We start from the raw sequence: 15,325 nt of genomic DNA, 5'->3' as shown, positions 1-15,325 counted from the left end.
ATTTGTATCTTAACTGATTTCTTATTATAAGTTTGTTATTCAATATTACGCTAAAATATTACCTTTTTATAATGGACCTGAAAGTATACAATTTTTTTACATGAACATAGCTAGTGGAACAGTCAATTAGTATTGGATCCATGAGTATGGTGTTGTTGTAATGATAGATCCCACATCCCACATGGATATGATTGGATCACAACAGTTGATTGGCCCACAGCTTTGAAGGAGTTCAGATTCATGTGGATTGTGTTTTGTACCAACCACTTGATTTAGTCAATTTTTATCATTATTTGATCAACAATTTTTTTTTGCTAAAATTGATCAACAAATTATTGCCAACTATTTCTTTGATATTTGGTCTCATCCGTGTGTGATCTTGACTGATTGAGTTTCTTTTCTTATAATATATACCCTTTTATAGAAAGTCCATTAAAACTAAATTGAAACAATCTTTTTCAATATATACAATTTGTGATGCCTGATGTTACACACTAAGAATGATATCACTGAGAGAAAGAATGGTTGTTTTCTAAAATCTATGCAAGTTTGTGGGAATTTGTAAAATTTTATATATAAGTTCATATATATAACCAAACTATATACATCGTGATTATGAATGACTAATTAGAAAAATATCAGCAATTATTTAAGCAATTAACAACGCGAAGAAGAAATTATATCAAAAATAACCTTTTCTTTACTGGCATGGTCTCAAATTAATGCAATAATGAGTCTTCGTGGATGTCCTCAAATCATGAGTTTTACAAGACAATAGACGTATTCCTCCATATTCTATGTACTACAGTATTTGACTAGAGCCATTTTTACCTATATATGTATCATGTATGTAATGTAACTATTTGTTGCTAAATAAAAACCGGGGATTGCGCCACATGCAGTATATACATATCCTCAAATCCTCATAACATGGGGTTTTTTTGCGCACGAATTTGTAAGAACATAAATAAAATACATTGAAAATTTGAGTGTAGAATGTAGATTCGAAACTAGACTTTGGATTCCATACATAATGGAATAACTTTTAGGTTATGTCTTATGGAAATAGTTAACTAAAGAGAGGACCTATATGATGTAGTATAAGAGACTAATAGTAAAAGAAGAAAAAGAAAAAGAGAAGACAAAGAGGGAACAAGTTGGGGATAAAATAATAGAGATGTCAAAAGGCCATTATAGATTATAATTGGCCAACCTGACAACCTTTCATTTCATTCAACTCCTATATTAATCACCTCTCTTCATCCCCATTTCACATCTCTCTCTCTCTCCATAAGAACCCTATAGAGGTTGATCTTGTCCTCTTTACACTTCCTCCACTTTCAAAGTTAGAGCCTTTGAGGCAAATTCAGCACTTAGAAGGTTTCTTTTGTCATCTCTACCCATAAAGATCAAAACGTTTCATATTCTCATCTACCAAAACCTTACTGTTTGAAGTTCTTGAGGAAAACTAATACTCAAGGCCTAATATATATAATATCATGATGATGGGAAAAGATGATTTGGGTTTAAGTCTGAGCTTGGGGTTTGCACAAAATCAGCATCCTCTCCAGCTGAATCTCAAACCTACTTCTTCACCAATGTCTAATCACCAGATGTTTCCATGGAACCAGACATTTGTATCCTCCTCAAGTACGTTTATTTCTTCTACAAACCTTTTTCACCAAGAAACAAACAGATCTCGAAATTGACTCATTTCCCCTTTTCTGCAGATCATCAAAACCATCAATCTCTAAGGAAAATTGACGTGAACAGCTTTCCGTCGACGGTGGAGTTGGAGGAAGAGACCGGAGTTTCTTCCCCAAACAGCACGATTTCGAGCACCGTGAGCGGCAAGAGGAGGAGCGAGAGACAAGGTAGCGGAGATGACCTAGACATCGCTCTGGACCGATCTTCCTCACGTGGAACCTCCGACGAAGAAGAAGAATACGGAGGAGAGGCTTGTAGAAAGAAGCTCAGGCTATCCAAAGATCAATCTGCTGTTCTCGAAGACACTTTCAAGGAGCACAACACTCTCAATCCCGTAAGTAATCATTTCCACCCTCAGAGTATTCTCTAGTATAAAAATAATCTGATCTAACAAGGGCTTTATGGTAAATCTACAGAAACAGAAGCTGGCTTTGGCTAAGAAGCTAGGTTTAACCGCAAGACAAGTGGAAGTGTGGTTCCAAAACAGAAGAGCAAGGTGAGAGTCGAAGAACTCATAATAGGATATTAAATGACCGTTTTAACCCTTTAGAGCAATGTTTATTTAACATATACAACCAATTTTTTATGGACAACAGGACAAAGTTGAAGCAAACCGAAGTAGATTGCGAGTATTTGAAGAGATGCGTAGAGAAATTGACCGAAGAGAACAGACGGCTCGAGAAAGAGGCAGCGGAACTAAGGGCACTAAAGCTTTCACCGGGGTTGTATGGTAAGATGAGTCCACCGACCACGCTTCTCATGTGTCCATCATGCGAACGCGTGGGCGGACCATCGAACCACAGCCAAAGGTCGGTGTCTTTGAACCCGTGGCTCCAAATGGCCCATGGGTCAACTTTTGATGTCAAGCATCCTAGGTCTTAACTTTATTCCGGTTCTGTGGGTTATGCTTAATTAATTACGTGGGTCATTGTACTTTTTAGATTATTGACTCTCGTTATATCCTTAAAAGCTTTTTCATTTTCAAAACTACTTAAATCTGATTAAATTAGTTGTTCTTGTCTTCTTGATGACAAACAAAACATAAAAGAATGGGGAAAACAATTTATTCTTCTTTTCTCAGATCTTCTTTAAACGCAGTAACGCACTACCGTGTTGACAAAATGATGGCCTCTATCTTCATTTACGTTTGACAAAGATCATGCTAAAATGTCATAAAAGAATAATGAATTTAGGAATGGCACATACAGAAAAAAAAAATCAAACGTCAGGTTAATGAAAATAGTAAAAACAAACTATAATTTATGAAATTTCAACCCAATGATGTTCCAATGACCAAGTATCATGAGATCAAACTATAATTTATGAAATTCTACTGAGTCTTACTAGGGCCTACTTAGTGGGACAAATTTTACAGCCGAAGTAGCGGCTAAAATTATCGGTTTGACTCAATTCGTTATGCAATTCTTGGGATTCTTGAGGGAAGGAATTGGGTGATGAATAACATTTATTTGGTCTCTCTAGGATCTGAGGAAAACTTACGTGAAAAGCTTGGTCTCATAAACATGGAGTTTTAGTGAGTTTCTCTATATTTCCATGTTTAAATTAGTGAAAAGCAGAACTAGTCTCTCGTATTCTGTAATTAAAGATTACTAGCCATAAGGACCATAATCACAATTCGACTCTGTATTGTATACAGATGACAGACATGGACCAATACTATCTAACGACGGAATGTTATCACAATGTTCGATATGATCATTGACGAATTCAAACCAAAGAACCTAGTTTATTCAGTATGTAATCAAAGAACAAACACTATCTTCATCGTCTTTTTTGTAGTAAAACATATCCTAAGAAATGGTAAACAACAATATATATGCAAAAACAAAATATTTTGAAACAAGAAACTGAAGCTTATCAAGTGTTTCATGTCGGACTGGTTAAATACAACTAATTTGTTGTTGGGCCCACTCGAAAGCAGCTCCCTTCAAAAATAGGTGTATGCCACTTAAGCATGGAGAGCACACGGTATTCTTTAGTAAAAGGCGAAAGAATAGTTCGTTTTGTGCTCACCACATGGCTGCGTGGTTTGTGCACTGAGAAGGTGATGTGTATTTATAGTACTTCTTCTGCTGCTTATTTCTCCCAGTCTCACTGTTAAACGAAAGGACCGCCACAAAGGCGTCTGCTGAATTAATATTACTCTTCGTGGGCTTTTATGGGCCTGGAATAAGTTTGGTTTTTAAATATAAATGGTTATCTTTCTTCCTTTCCCAGTAAAAACCATAACTCATGTTCACGAAATCAAAATGCACATTATATTCGTTTTTCATTTTTTCAGCTAATGTAGAAAGATTTGTAAATCTGCATTGTTTCCCCTATCATAATAAGATTGATGAATGAGATATATATAGTCTATATGAGAAAAAAGAGTTGAAAGACACAAATGTTAAAGATACAACTTTAAACTAATTAACGGTCATAATCTGAAAACTACTTAATAAACACTTAAAAAACTGACACACAATTGGAAGGACCCGTAGTTTTATATTTTTGCTTTAGAAATAAATCTGTAGATTTGTTTTGTTGTGACTGTAGATAATTTTGCTGTAGAATATTAGCTGTAGGTTTAAAAAGATTCAAAAATTTACATATAAATTTTCTAAAGCAAAAAATAAGTGTTCTAGATTTATGGTTTTCCACATCTAAAAATAAATAAAAAAAAAAATCTGTAGCTTTAAAAAATCTTTAATAATTGGCAAAATTTTGGGCTGTAGAAATAAATTATGCTGTACGGACATGTTACAGCAATTCTAAAGCATTTGTCATTAAACCCCACAGTCTTATGAAAATGTTATAATTATCAGACACACCCGCTAAAGGTATTTATTGTGATTCTTATTATTAACAGATAAAGACAAATGATGAAACTTTTGTTATCGTAATTATTACAAGGATCAATAGTTAAAAAAAAATTATTACATTGATCAAAAAAAGTTTTTTTTCGGAAAGGGCACATTACTAATGAGGCCCTCCTTATTCATGAATTTAGGTTGATCTGCATCAAGAAGAAAACGCAAACTGGTTTTGCAGGTAAGGCACGACGTATTTCACAACGTCATCATGCGCCATTTCGAGGTGATCTCCAGGGACACCGACAAACTTCACTTTTCCAGCATCATCCAATGTTTTCAGACCAATCCAGTCCTCAATATAGAGTTTTGTCTGCAAAAAGCATAGTTTCAGAAACAAGTGGGGTTGGCTAATGATGAGAAACAGAAATGAAACTGAGGATGAGTGTAAGGTTTTCACCTTTTGAGGAGGCAAAAGAGGTGCTGTAGCTCCTTCAGGGTAAAATCCGAACCAACAAGTTTCTCTAGGAACTACTATTGTATCACCCTCGAACTGTTATAAAGAAAAAATGAAAAAAAAAACAAAAGATTCATGAGTTAATCATCCAACAATGTTGTTCAAGGATCATTGGTTTTAGGAGACAGCACCATAACTAGGACCAAGTTGTGCAAGCTGGTGAAACGTTCTTTATAAGTGGAGTTCCTCTCGTTAGGTCTCTCATTGTTGAGCTTTGGTAGAAACTTGCTGTGTTCCATATACTCTGATATTTCCTGTGAATAAGATAACAAACGCTTAGCGCTACTGAGTTATTCATATAAACATTTAAGAATTAGAGTTTGTACAGAAGCGAGTTTGATATATCCACATGGAGCAATATGGTCCTGCATAGTCATTAGAAGGTTTTGTTAATGAACTGTATTAATCACTGTTTAAGATCTTGATTAGAAAAGAAGAAGAGAGAGAGAGAGAGAGATAAGGTGTACTTGAGCAGAGTCGCTGTAGACCTCTGTTTCCTGCAGCTGGCAAAGTGGATAACTCTAAACAGAGAAGTTTATTGTTGTTATTATGAATGTAACTTGTTGTTAAGACAAAAGAGACAAGGAAAAAAGAGACGAGAACTTACAGCTCCCGCAGGACACTTGGGAATGATGGAGATGCCAGCATGAGGTCCTCCTAAGGACACATAGTTGAGGACAGGAGGAGCATCGTCACAGAACTCAATTAAACCTCTAGCGACCATGTTTCCTTGTGACTGTGCCACAATATTGTAACCTTGACTCAGCTCTTTCATCTGCTTAACTTTCTCACACGCTATACTCGCTTGCTGCATAAGGGGCATGTACATAGAATCATGTTCACCATTTCCTATTTCTCTACAAGATAACAGAGGGGGAGAGTGAGATAAGGCCCTTTAGCAAGATTTATGATGAAAACAAGAATAGAATTTGAGTTTGTTGGGTCGGTACAAGCAGTAGCCAGGGGAGCTGGAGAGGTTCCTAAGGAGCTGTGTGAAGCTCCTAGCTTCAACGCTTGAGCATTGATCATTAATCCCTGTCTCAATCATATCCATTAGGTTCAGTATCGATCAAGAAAAGAAAAAAGGAAGAAGATCTTTAATTACCGTGGAAGTGAATGAATGGAACAGAGATTGAAACCGGAATGAAGAAGAAGATGGCGAAGGTTGCAAAGAGAGCAGATCGCTTGAAGCTCTTGTCCATGGAAGAACTCAGAGAAATAACTGTCTTTAATCTTGAGAAGAAGACAAAGAAGTACAGACTAGTCTATCTTATTGTGGTTCAATCATATTTATAGAGACAGGCCTACGGTAAATTGCCTTTTTATTTGGTTGCTGGTTCTTACTTATTTTGTATAACCATGTATTTTAATGATATTTTAGCTCATTAGAATCACTATAATTAATTAATCATATAATATTAGTCTATAAATCTAAATATTTTTGATATTTATTTAAAGGAGTTAGAAAACACACATTTTATTTTAAAGATTTTTATAAATTTATAAATCATACATTCTATTTTTAGTGGTAAAAAATTAACGTGCTATTAGTATAAATCTAATTGTGTTTCATACTACGTCTGTTCGTTTCATAGACGCCACATCCAGCAGCAGCGGTAAAATATTGTACGGTGAACGAGACAAAAATAAGAGTAATTTGACGCAGCGGCAATCGCTAGTGGACTTCCAGAGACACAAGCAATGAGAAGCCGATGCCGCTGATATTTTCTGCGTCCGTTTTATCCTCCGTTTGTTGCCGTGCTTCATCTGTGCTCTGTGTTATTGTCGTTAAAGCTTTAATTTTTTGACGCTACCGCTGCGTTCCGCGGTGATGAAACGAACAGAGCCCCCAACTAACGCTTACCATTAACAAAGCTCAGGTCAACTAACGCTTACCATTAAGAAATTTTAATTTACACAACAATAATTTTTTTTTAATAACAGAAGATTTTTTCACACTTTGATCATCTTTTTCGTTTAGCTCAGCTCAACTAACGCTTACCATTAAAAAAAAAATAATTTACACAACAATAATTATCGAACAATACTAAAAGGGTTTAATACTCAAATTCTAAGATGTCCACGTCAGCAAAAAAAAAATCAACCAATTAGATGCCTATATTTTTCCACGTTACATCGTCTTTATCGACATGGGCCAAATGTTTTGGTCTTCTAAAACTTGGATTTGAGACCCATGTTACACTTTCCGACGAAACCCAGGCTTTCCTTCCTCAGTCAATACTTTCTTACGATTCCTTTCCATAGCCATTGAGTTCCATTCTCTCCAAATCTCTGTTACTTTGCAGTAACTATCCACTCTAAAATCATTGATTCTGCTCTTTACACCTTCTTACAAGATGTATCCTTTCACCTCCTATTGTTTTCCTCATGTATGATCTATTTCTGGATTCTTATATATACCGTAATCTATGTATGACTTCTTCAGTCGAAGATCAAGCTATGTCCATGAGATCTGCTAAGTCCTTCGGAAAGTCTTATGTCGCTGTGTATTTCCCCAACATCTCCCCGGGTACAGCGGAATCAGAACTAGGCTTCCGGTTGATCCTTTTCTGGGAGACGATAAGCACAGATAGTTAAAGGTGGTTTGCTTATTGGCTTGGAGCTTCTCCTTACAGGCAAGCAGGTATCAGACTTCTTCTTCTATTGATCCAAATCAATATAGGTCACCACTTCTTGATTTCTTGATTACTTGTTAATCTTCTTCACGCAGAAATGGCTACGCACAACTCGAAATCTACCACATCAATACCACAACGAGTTTACTTCGATAACATCTTCCCCTGTTTGCGAGCCCTTTTGGTTAACAAATCCACCGGATTGGTACCTTCTTCTCATTGATGAAAATTTATTGGTTCATATTTTTCTCTCGTTCTTAGTAGTTTGTAAATTTGTCGTTTCATCGCTCCAATGTCACAAAGAAACTATTCGAATTTACATTTCTTGCCACTACTCACAGGTTTCGCAGCTGCGGTTTGGACATAGCTGCAACAATTATCTTCTTTTAAAAAAAAACAGCTGTGATCAAGTCCAGGCATCCATTCCAGATGATTATTAACAAAAAAAAATTGTTTGAGCTGGAATCTGAACTTCGTGTCATGGAAAGCCTCTGGCAGCTGAAACTGGGATAATTCTGTATTCTTTTATCTTTAACTTGGATGGGGGCAACCACAGGTATTATTTTGTTGTTCAAAGAGTTGAATCCAAACAGCCTTTGGGAGAAGAAGCAAAAATTTACCTGAGAAAAGTTATACAACAGCTTTCTGTGTAGGTTTTTTTCTTATATGTTGGCATAAATACGTAGGTGAAACTCTGAACACCTGAAGAGGGCGATTTATGTAAGCGATGCAACTGCAAAAAGTCGCATTTGAATCTGTAAGTTGCGCACACCTTGCTCCTCTTTTAGTCTTTGCATGTTTAAGAAATTCAAACTGGCTTGAAGTTGACTGTTTACGAGTCTCTTTAACCTTTGTAGTTACTGTGAAGGTTTGTTGCATAGATCCATTTTCATGTGTGGATTGTTTCAACAAACCATCAATGCTCTCGCTGTTACTGTGAAGGTTTGTTGCATATATCCATTTACGCTGTCTTGGCTACCCGCAGACAGATTGAGAATTCACTTCCAAACTCAAACGAACAGCAATGCTCTCTATTCAGAGATCATGTGGAGAGATCCCCAAGCTTTTTACACAGATTTCTATCATGGCCGCTGGAACTGGAAGCACTGCTCTTTTCACTGTGATCTGCAGCTTTGCTTCAAGGCGTGTACCCTTTTGCGCAAACAAGTTCTTCAACACTGGACTTGGTTTCAGTTTGGTCATACTGCTTTGGTCTGTGGATAGACACGGGAGGTGATTACTTAGCGCATACTTCTTCCATGGGTAAGACATTCTGATGTTTGATTGTTTTCTTGCGATCAATGAGCCTTAATCAGCAGCTCCTGCTGGTAACCCCATCTTAGTTTTTTTATAGAACCCCCATAACTATCGGCAAATCTGCAACCATTTCTGATATTTCTGTTGACATGCAGGTTGTAGCTTCTAAGTTGGCAACAAGAACAAGAGTAATCTCTGAGGAAGCAAAAGCCACGACCAAATTCTTTATATTCTTAATAGGAAACATCTTTGCTCCTATGTAAACTAAATATGTTTCTCCAAAGACCTGAAGAATATATAAATTGGTTTTTGTTTGTGTGATCAGGAACAAACAATTTTTTTGAATATAAAGCATGTTACCGAAGAAAGAAAAAAAATAGATGATTTGCAACGTAGAATGAACAACTGATTTTGATTTATTTATTTTATCTAAGAAGAGAAAGAGGAGAAATAGAAAGTAATATTAGTGAAGGAGATAAGGATTAGTTTTAATGTTGAAAATAGCTATGCCAATACCGAAATAATGTTTGTGTTTTTGCGTAGTATTCACGTTTTTAATTAAATTAGAAATTGCATATTATAACAAACTAACATCAATTAACAGTTCAATAAGAAAATAATGCAAATAAATACTTTTGTTTATCTCACAATGAGAATATTGTGACGTTACATCATTTTCAAAACCAGGGAAATATACAAGAAAATAAAAATTTAACAAAATAAAAATTTGTTACAGTAATATATTAAAGCAATTCAAATTTTAAATTGAATTGAAAAGTAATTTAAATTGTTAAATTGTAGACAAAACGTTCACACTAAAGAGAGCATAAACACAAATATTTTTAGTTGTTTTTATATGAGCAACACATATATTCCATCCCAAAAGTTTAACATTCGTACCAAAAAACATGTCATCATTAAATTATTACACAAATGTTTGATTTTTTCCTGAATAATTTCCTAAGCAAAGGAATTAAAAATTCTTTGTCAACATTAACAAAAGTGGGAACAGAAAGTTTATATACACGGATGCAAAATAACATTACCATTAGACTGTTTTGCTTCGTTATTTGGAGACTAGGAGTCCAGTGGCTCATACATATCTAACACCTACATATACATATACTATTTCCAAAAAATAATAATAATAAGACCTACATGTACATATTATGTTATTTAATGTTTTGTACATATTTAAATAAAAAGTGTTACTAACTAATTATTAGAGTCTTATAAGTATTTTAAGATATATGAAGATTAATATATAATCATTTAAACCAGTTATACAATACTTTAGACATGATCTGTGATTTTCATTCGAAAAGCATATGTCTGCTTTGTTTATATAGATGAGTGTGATGTATTTTAGGGGCAGTGGATTTTGGTTTAAATTTTTAGTCAAACATGATTTTTTGGTTTCGGTTTAAAAAGTGAATATTAAAATGTCATACCTAAATTTAAAATTGTATATGTTTTAACAAAATAAAATGCCATACCTAAATTTAAAATTGTATATGTTTAAAAAATAATAATTTATCAAATATAAATTACATATGATTTTGGTATTATGAAGTATTGTATATCAATGATTTGAAGACTATAACTGAAAAATCCAAAAATCAATTTAAAATCCTATATTTGTGTTTAGCCTTTTTTATGATTACATATCTTATACTGGGTAATGTTTTAAACAGAAAAATTCAAAGTAAATTTATATATAACTTTAATGTAAGTATGTAATTTAAAACTATTTTGTAAATGATTTTATTTATAAAGAATCGTGTTCTCTGTAAATGTTTTGTGACAATTGTTAGTTTTATGTTTATGTCTGAATTTTTATACTTTCTTATATTAAGTTATATATAAACTTACTTTCAATTATTTTGAATTTTTGACAGCATTATGTGTTGTAAATATAATTGATTGCTTTTTGAGAAATTCCTTGAAATACTTGAATACTACCTTTAAAAAAATACACTTAATTAAAATATTATAACATTTGGGTTTAGGGTGTAGTGGTTATTGTTTAAGGCTTAGTATTTAGGAGGTATGTTCAGTTTATAAACTTCTATAAACACTTTTTTTAAAAATTATAAATGCTTTAGGAGTGTTAATTTTATCTTTTTCAAAAAAACTTAAACTATTAATGAAAATGATTATCATTTAAATTATATTCTAAAATTGATATCAAATTTCATATGAAGTTATAATTCTCATTTATTTTCTAGATTGATCAATTACAACCGTTTATTTCATTTATTTATTTTTAAAACATTAACAATTGAGATGATACTACAATACAAGATCGAAACCTAATTTGCTTAGAATCATTAAATTTCACACATATAGAAACTCAAAATTTATGTAATTTATTTTAATCTTTAAATTTAAAATCAAAACCAATAAAATCTTATATTTTTGTTGACCAACCCATATTCTATATATTGAAAGTCAACTATTTAATCCATTAGTGAGTTATGAGTTAAAGCCTTTTAACTTCTTTTTTTAAGTTAAATTTTTTTGGCGCTTTTTCCTGATTTTAATTACTAAGTGTGATATAAAACATAAAAATGAAAAGACATTGCTAATGAGAATATTTTAAAATCAGTTTTTAAATCTTTGTAGTACGTTAAAAAAAACCTTTAAAACCACCATATTCAAATTAAAAATACATAGTTTCCTTTCATTGAAGAAATATAAACTATTATCTGTAGTAAGAACCCATAAGTATTAAAAAATATACTAATTAGAAATTTATTATTACAATAAATTTTGTGGGAAAAATTATACTGAAATTATGTTTAAAAATATATATTTGAACGAATCTTTAAAGAAATAATTTGTAAATTAATAAAACCCAAGCTTAAATAAACTTTTATCATTTATTAGTCTTTATATTAAATAAATAAATATTTTGAGTCATAAAATTACAACATAATTATGATAAATATTTGATCTCCAATTATGATCTGTTTTCTTATAAAAAGATAAAGATTATTCTATGTTACAATGTGGTTTTCGATATAATATGAATTTCACATTTACATACAAAAAAGGTAATTATTTATTAAATAAATATGTTGGTTAAATTATCGAGATATAAATAAAATACAATATAAAAATATATATTGTTAATAGATAATCAAATTAAATATAATTATAGTATTTTAAAATATATACTCCGCGCTTAGGATCTAGTTTTTGATAAAAGAAGATGTTTTCACACTTTGATCATCTTCTTGGTTTAGCCCAGCTCAACTAATGCTTATCATTAAAAAAAAACAATTTACACAACAATATTTTTTTTAATAACACAAGAAATTTTTTGAAATGGAAGATCATTTATCAGCTGTGGTTGGTGTATGGCCGGGCCTTTAAACTTTTCTTTAATATGTTGAAATGAAAGTATTAAAGACCGCGATGGCGCCATCCGTGGTTGGTGTTTGTTTTCTTTTTGACTTTAAAATTTAAATGATAGCCTTTATTTTCTTCACAAAACTATGCTGTAATCCAATAGAATGTAATAATTTAAAAATATTTGGATATTTGAAGAAAACATCGTATACATCCTATTATATAAAGGATTTAAATACATTCAGTGTATGGAGTGCCGGCTTAGTCATATAGTACCTGTTGGAATAGTTTTCGCACCTGTTGAAAATTATTTATAATCAGTGTATGGAGTGCCGTCTTCCATTAAATTTTAGTCGAGTCTGCATTAAGAAAGAAACTAGGATGGTTCTGGAGGTAAGGCACGACGTGCTTTACAACGTCATCATGCGCCATCTGAAGGTGCTCTCCAGGGACACTAACAAACTTCACTTTTCCAGCAGCATCCAATGTTTTCAGACCAATCCAATCCTCAGTATAGAGCTTCGTCTGGAGAAAGAATACATAGTTTCAGAACACAAGTAGTTGATTGATGAACATGAAAATAAATTATAATATGAGGATCAGTTTAAGGTTTTCACCTGTTGAGGAGGCAAAAGTGGTGTTGTAGCTCCATCAGGGTAATATCCGAACCAACAACTTTCTTTAGGCATCACTACTTTATCACCCTGAAACTGTTTTAAGGAAAACGAAGAATAACAATATTATTTATGATCTAATCATCCAACAATCTTGTTCAAGAATTGGGTGGAATTTCAAGGATCATTAGTTTAGGAGCAGCACCATGACAAGGACCAAGTTGTGCAAGCTGGTGAAACGTTCTTTATAAATGGAGTTCCTCTCGGTAGGTCTCTCGTTGTTGAGCTTTGGCAGATACTTGGAGTGTTCCAGGTACTTTGACATCTCCTGAGAGCAAAATAACAAAGATTTTTTTCAATTGCGGTTTTCATTTAAGTAAGAAATGATTTGAGGTTTTGAGATTTTACATTAGGGAGTTTGATATAACCACTTGGAGCAATATGATCCTGCAGATTCATTACAAGGTGCTGTTACTAATAATGCTTTTAAGATTTTGATTATATAAGAAGAAGAAAGAGAGAGAAGGTACGTGTACCTGAACATAGTCGCTGTAGACATCTGTTCTCAGTAGCTGACAAACTGGAGACTATAGAAACAAAGAAGCAGAAGCCCATTCTTGTTCTTGTTATGATGAATGTGATTAAGACACAGAGACAAAGAGAAAGGGGATAAAGAAAAACTCACAGTACACTTGGGGATGTTGGCTATGCCAGCGTGAGGACCTCCTAAGGAGACATAGTTGAGGACAGGAGGAGCATTGTCACAGAACTCAATTAGGCCTCTAGCGACTAAGTTACCTTGAGACTGTGCAACAATGTTGTAACCTTGACTCAACTCTTTCATCTGTTTCACTTTCTCACACGCTATTCTCGCTTGTTGCGTAAGCGGCATGGACACGGAATCTTGTTCCCCATTTCCTATTTCTCTACAAGATGACACATAACACACAGAGAAAGTGATAAACCTCTTTTTGGCAAGATTAGGATGAAGCAAGAAGAAGGTATGAGTTGAGTCAGTACAAGCAAGAGCCAGGGGAGCTTGAGAGGTTGCTAAGGAGCTGTGTGAAGCTAATCGTTCCACCATTGGAGCATTGATCTCGAATCCCTGTTCCAGTCAAAATGTTTTTAACTCGTCAAAAGTAGCAAACATAAGAGAGGAGATACAGAAAGGATCGTTGATTACCGTGTAAAAGGATGAATGGAACGGAGATTGTAACCGGGATGAAGAAGACGAAGACTGACAAGGTCCTCACTAGGAGAGCACATCGTTGGAAACTCTTCATCATGCAACAACTCGAAGAAAGAATACTTTGATTTTGGAGGAACCTCAAGAAGCAATGAGGAAAGAAGTATAGGCTAGTCATTACAGATCAATCTAATTTTTGTGCTTTAATCATAAATGCAAGGAAGAGAATTTATTACGTGGTAGTTGCCTGGTTGGTGACTTAATTCTTTGGAAGTTTAAACTTTAACCCCTTTTCTGGAATTGAATTTGCTGTTAATGAAAGAAACTTTATTTGATGAAGTACTAGAGCATTTTTAAAAGTACACTCTGTTTTGAAGTTTGAAAAACTTCATATTTTGAAGCTTAAAGGTGTTTCAAACTTCATATTTTGAAGTTTAAAGGTGGTTTTTTTCTAAAAACAAATTTTTAAAATGAATTTCAAAATTATTCGGTACCTAATACGGAATTCGGAAATCACACTTAAGTTTTTTTTTTTTTGTAGAAGCTTAAAATATATGGTATAACCTCGTTAGATGAACCGGATACAGATTCAAAATCTTCTAAGTCAATTTAAAAAAGACAATCAAATTTTTAACATTTAGGGATTTTGAAAATTCTTCATACTTGCATTTAGAATCTACTAGTAAACTGAATAAATCTCATAAACTTGTTTGGAGAGCCCGCCCAACAGAAAAACACATTACCGACAGTCTAAAGATGAACCCTGGATATTTCTTAGGTTTTACCCAAAAAAGCCAGGGATGATACTTTACTTTGAGTCGGTTTAACTTAATGAACTGGACCGAGTTTAACGTGTCATTACAGAATTGGGTTCAAAAACGCACCGTTTTGGAGTGAGGCGAAAATTTAGGCGATTTGGCGATTCTCGACGAAGGTTCTAGGGATTGGATTTCCATGGATTCGGCGATCCCACCGGACCTTCCTGGCTCTCCATTGCGTGCCGAGATTGATCGGAAGGAAGATCCAGGGATGGATCTGCAAGAGAGGGGCTCGGAGGTGGATCGATTGAAGGCTATTGAGTCGTCGAAAGGTTTTGAGGAAGCTAAAGAGGTAACAGCTGTTGAATCGAGAGATTCTAAGGAGGTCTCGTGGGTTAAGGTGGCTCAGGAGAAGAAAGTACTGAGGAAGTATGACGTGGAGATATTGAATAAGGATGGAGTTCATACGGTTGAAATTCCAGA

General features: G+C 33.8%; 3 protein-coding genes and 1 long non-coding RNA gene across 9 annotated transcripts; 2 read left to right on the top strand and 2 right to left on the bottom strand.

Annotated features, from left to right (window-relative positions):
- The first annotated feature begins 1,238 nt into the window (after positions 1–1,238).
- Positions 1,239–2,722, top strand: LOC106343075 (homeobox-leucine zipper protein HAT1-like). Its single transcript, XM_013782204.1, has 4 exons — positions 1,239–1,650; positions 1,731–2,041; positions 2,124–2,203; positions 2,304–2,722. Exons 1-4 carry the CDS (start codon positions 1,500–1,502, stop codon positions 2,587–2,589), a joined length of 828 nt encoding a protein of 275 aa, XP_013637658.1. The 5' UTR covers positions 1,239–1,499; the 3' UTR covers positions 2,590–2,722.
- Positions 2,723–4,582: 1,860 nt separating this feature from the next.
- On the bottom strand, positions 4,583–6,305 carry LOC106342441 (palmitoyl-protein thioesterase 1-like). The gene is made up of 8 exons (XM_013781378.1): positions 6,143–6,305; positions 5,988–6,072; positions 5,645–5,894; positions 5,505–5,558; positions 5,364–5,402; positions 5,169–5,291; positions 4,981–5,073; positions 4,583–4,893 (listed from the first exon to the last, which is right to left on the bottom strand). Exons 1-8 carry the CDS (start codon positions 6,237–6,239, stop codon positions 4,732–4,734), a joined length of 903 nt encoding a protein of 300 aa, XP_013636832.1. The 5' UTR covers positions 6,240–6,305; the 3' UTR covers positions 4,583–4,731.
- A 910-nt stretch (positions 6,306–7,215) lies between these two features.
- On the top strand, positions 7,216–9,307 carry LOC106328323. 6 transcript variants are annotated; one of them, XR_001267588.1, is made up of 6 exons: positions 7,216–7,681; positions 7,769–7,878; positions 8,015–8,229; positions 8,360–8,430; positions 8,531–8,936; positions 9,086–9,307. It is a non-coding gene; the product is annotated as an uncharacterized LOC106328323 (long non-coding RNA). The 6 variants fall into 6 exon arrangements; XR_001267590.1 differs by having other exon boundaries at positions 8,327–8,430; XR_001267589.1 differs by having other exon boundaries at positions 8,315–8,430.
- A 3,132-nt stretch (positions 9,308–12,439) lies between these two features.
- On the bottom strand, positions 12,440–14,368 carry LOC106344444 (palmitoyl-protein thioesterase 3-like). Its single transcript, XM_013783826.1, has 8 exons — positions 14,082–14,368; positions 13,919–14,003; positions 13,584–13,824; positions 13,435–13,485; positions 13,307–13,345; positions 13,104–13,226; positions 12,902–12,994; positions 12,440–12,809 (listed from the first exon to the last, which is right to left on the bottom strand). The coding sequence occupies exons 1-8, from the start codon at positions 14,260–14,262 to the stop codon at positions 12,627–12,629; spliced, it is 996 nt and encodes a 331-aa protein (XP_013639280.1). The 5' UTR covers positions 14,263–14,368; the 3' UTR covers positions 12,440–12,626.
- Between the last annotated feature and the right edge of the window lie 957 nt (positions 14,369–15,325).

This window comes from Brassica oleracea, chromosome C1 (genome assembly GCF_000695525.1).
Source record: "Brassica oleracea var. oleracea cultivar TO1000 chromosome C1, BOL, whole genome shotgun sequence".
Classification (NCBI taxonomy): domain Eukaryota; kingdom Viridiplantae; phylum Streptophyta; class Magnoliopsida; order Brassicales; family Brassicaceae; genus Brassica; species Brassica oleracea.
This window is presented reverse-complemented; position numbering and strand designations above follow the sequence as displayed.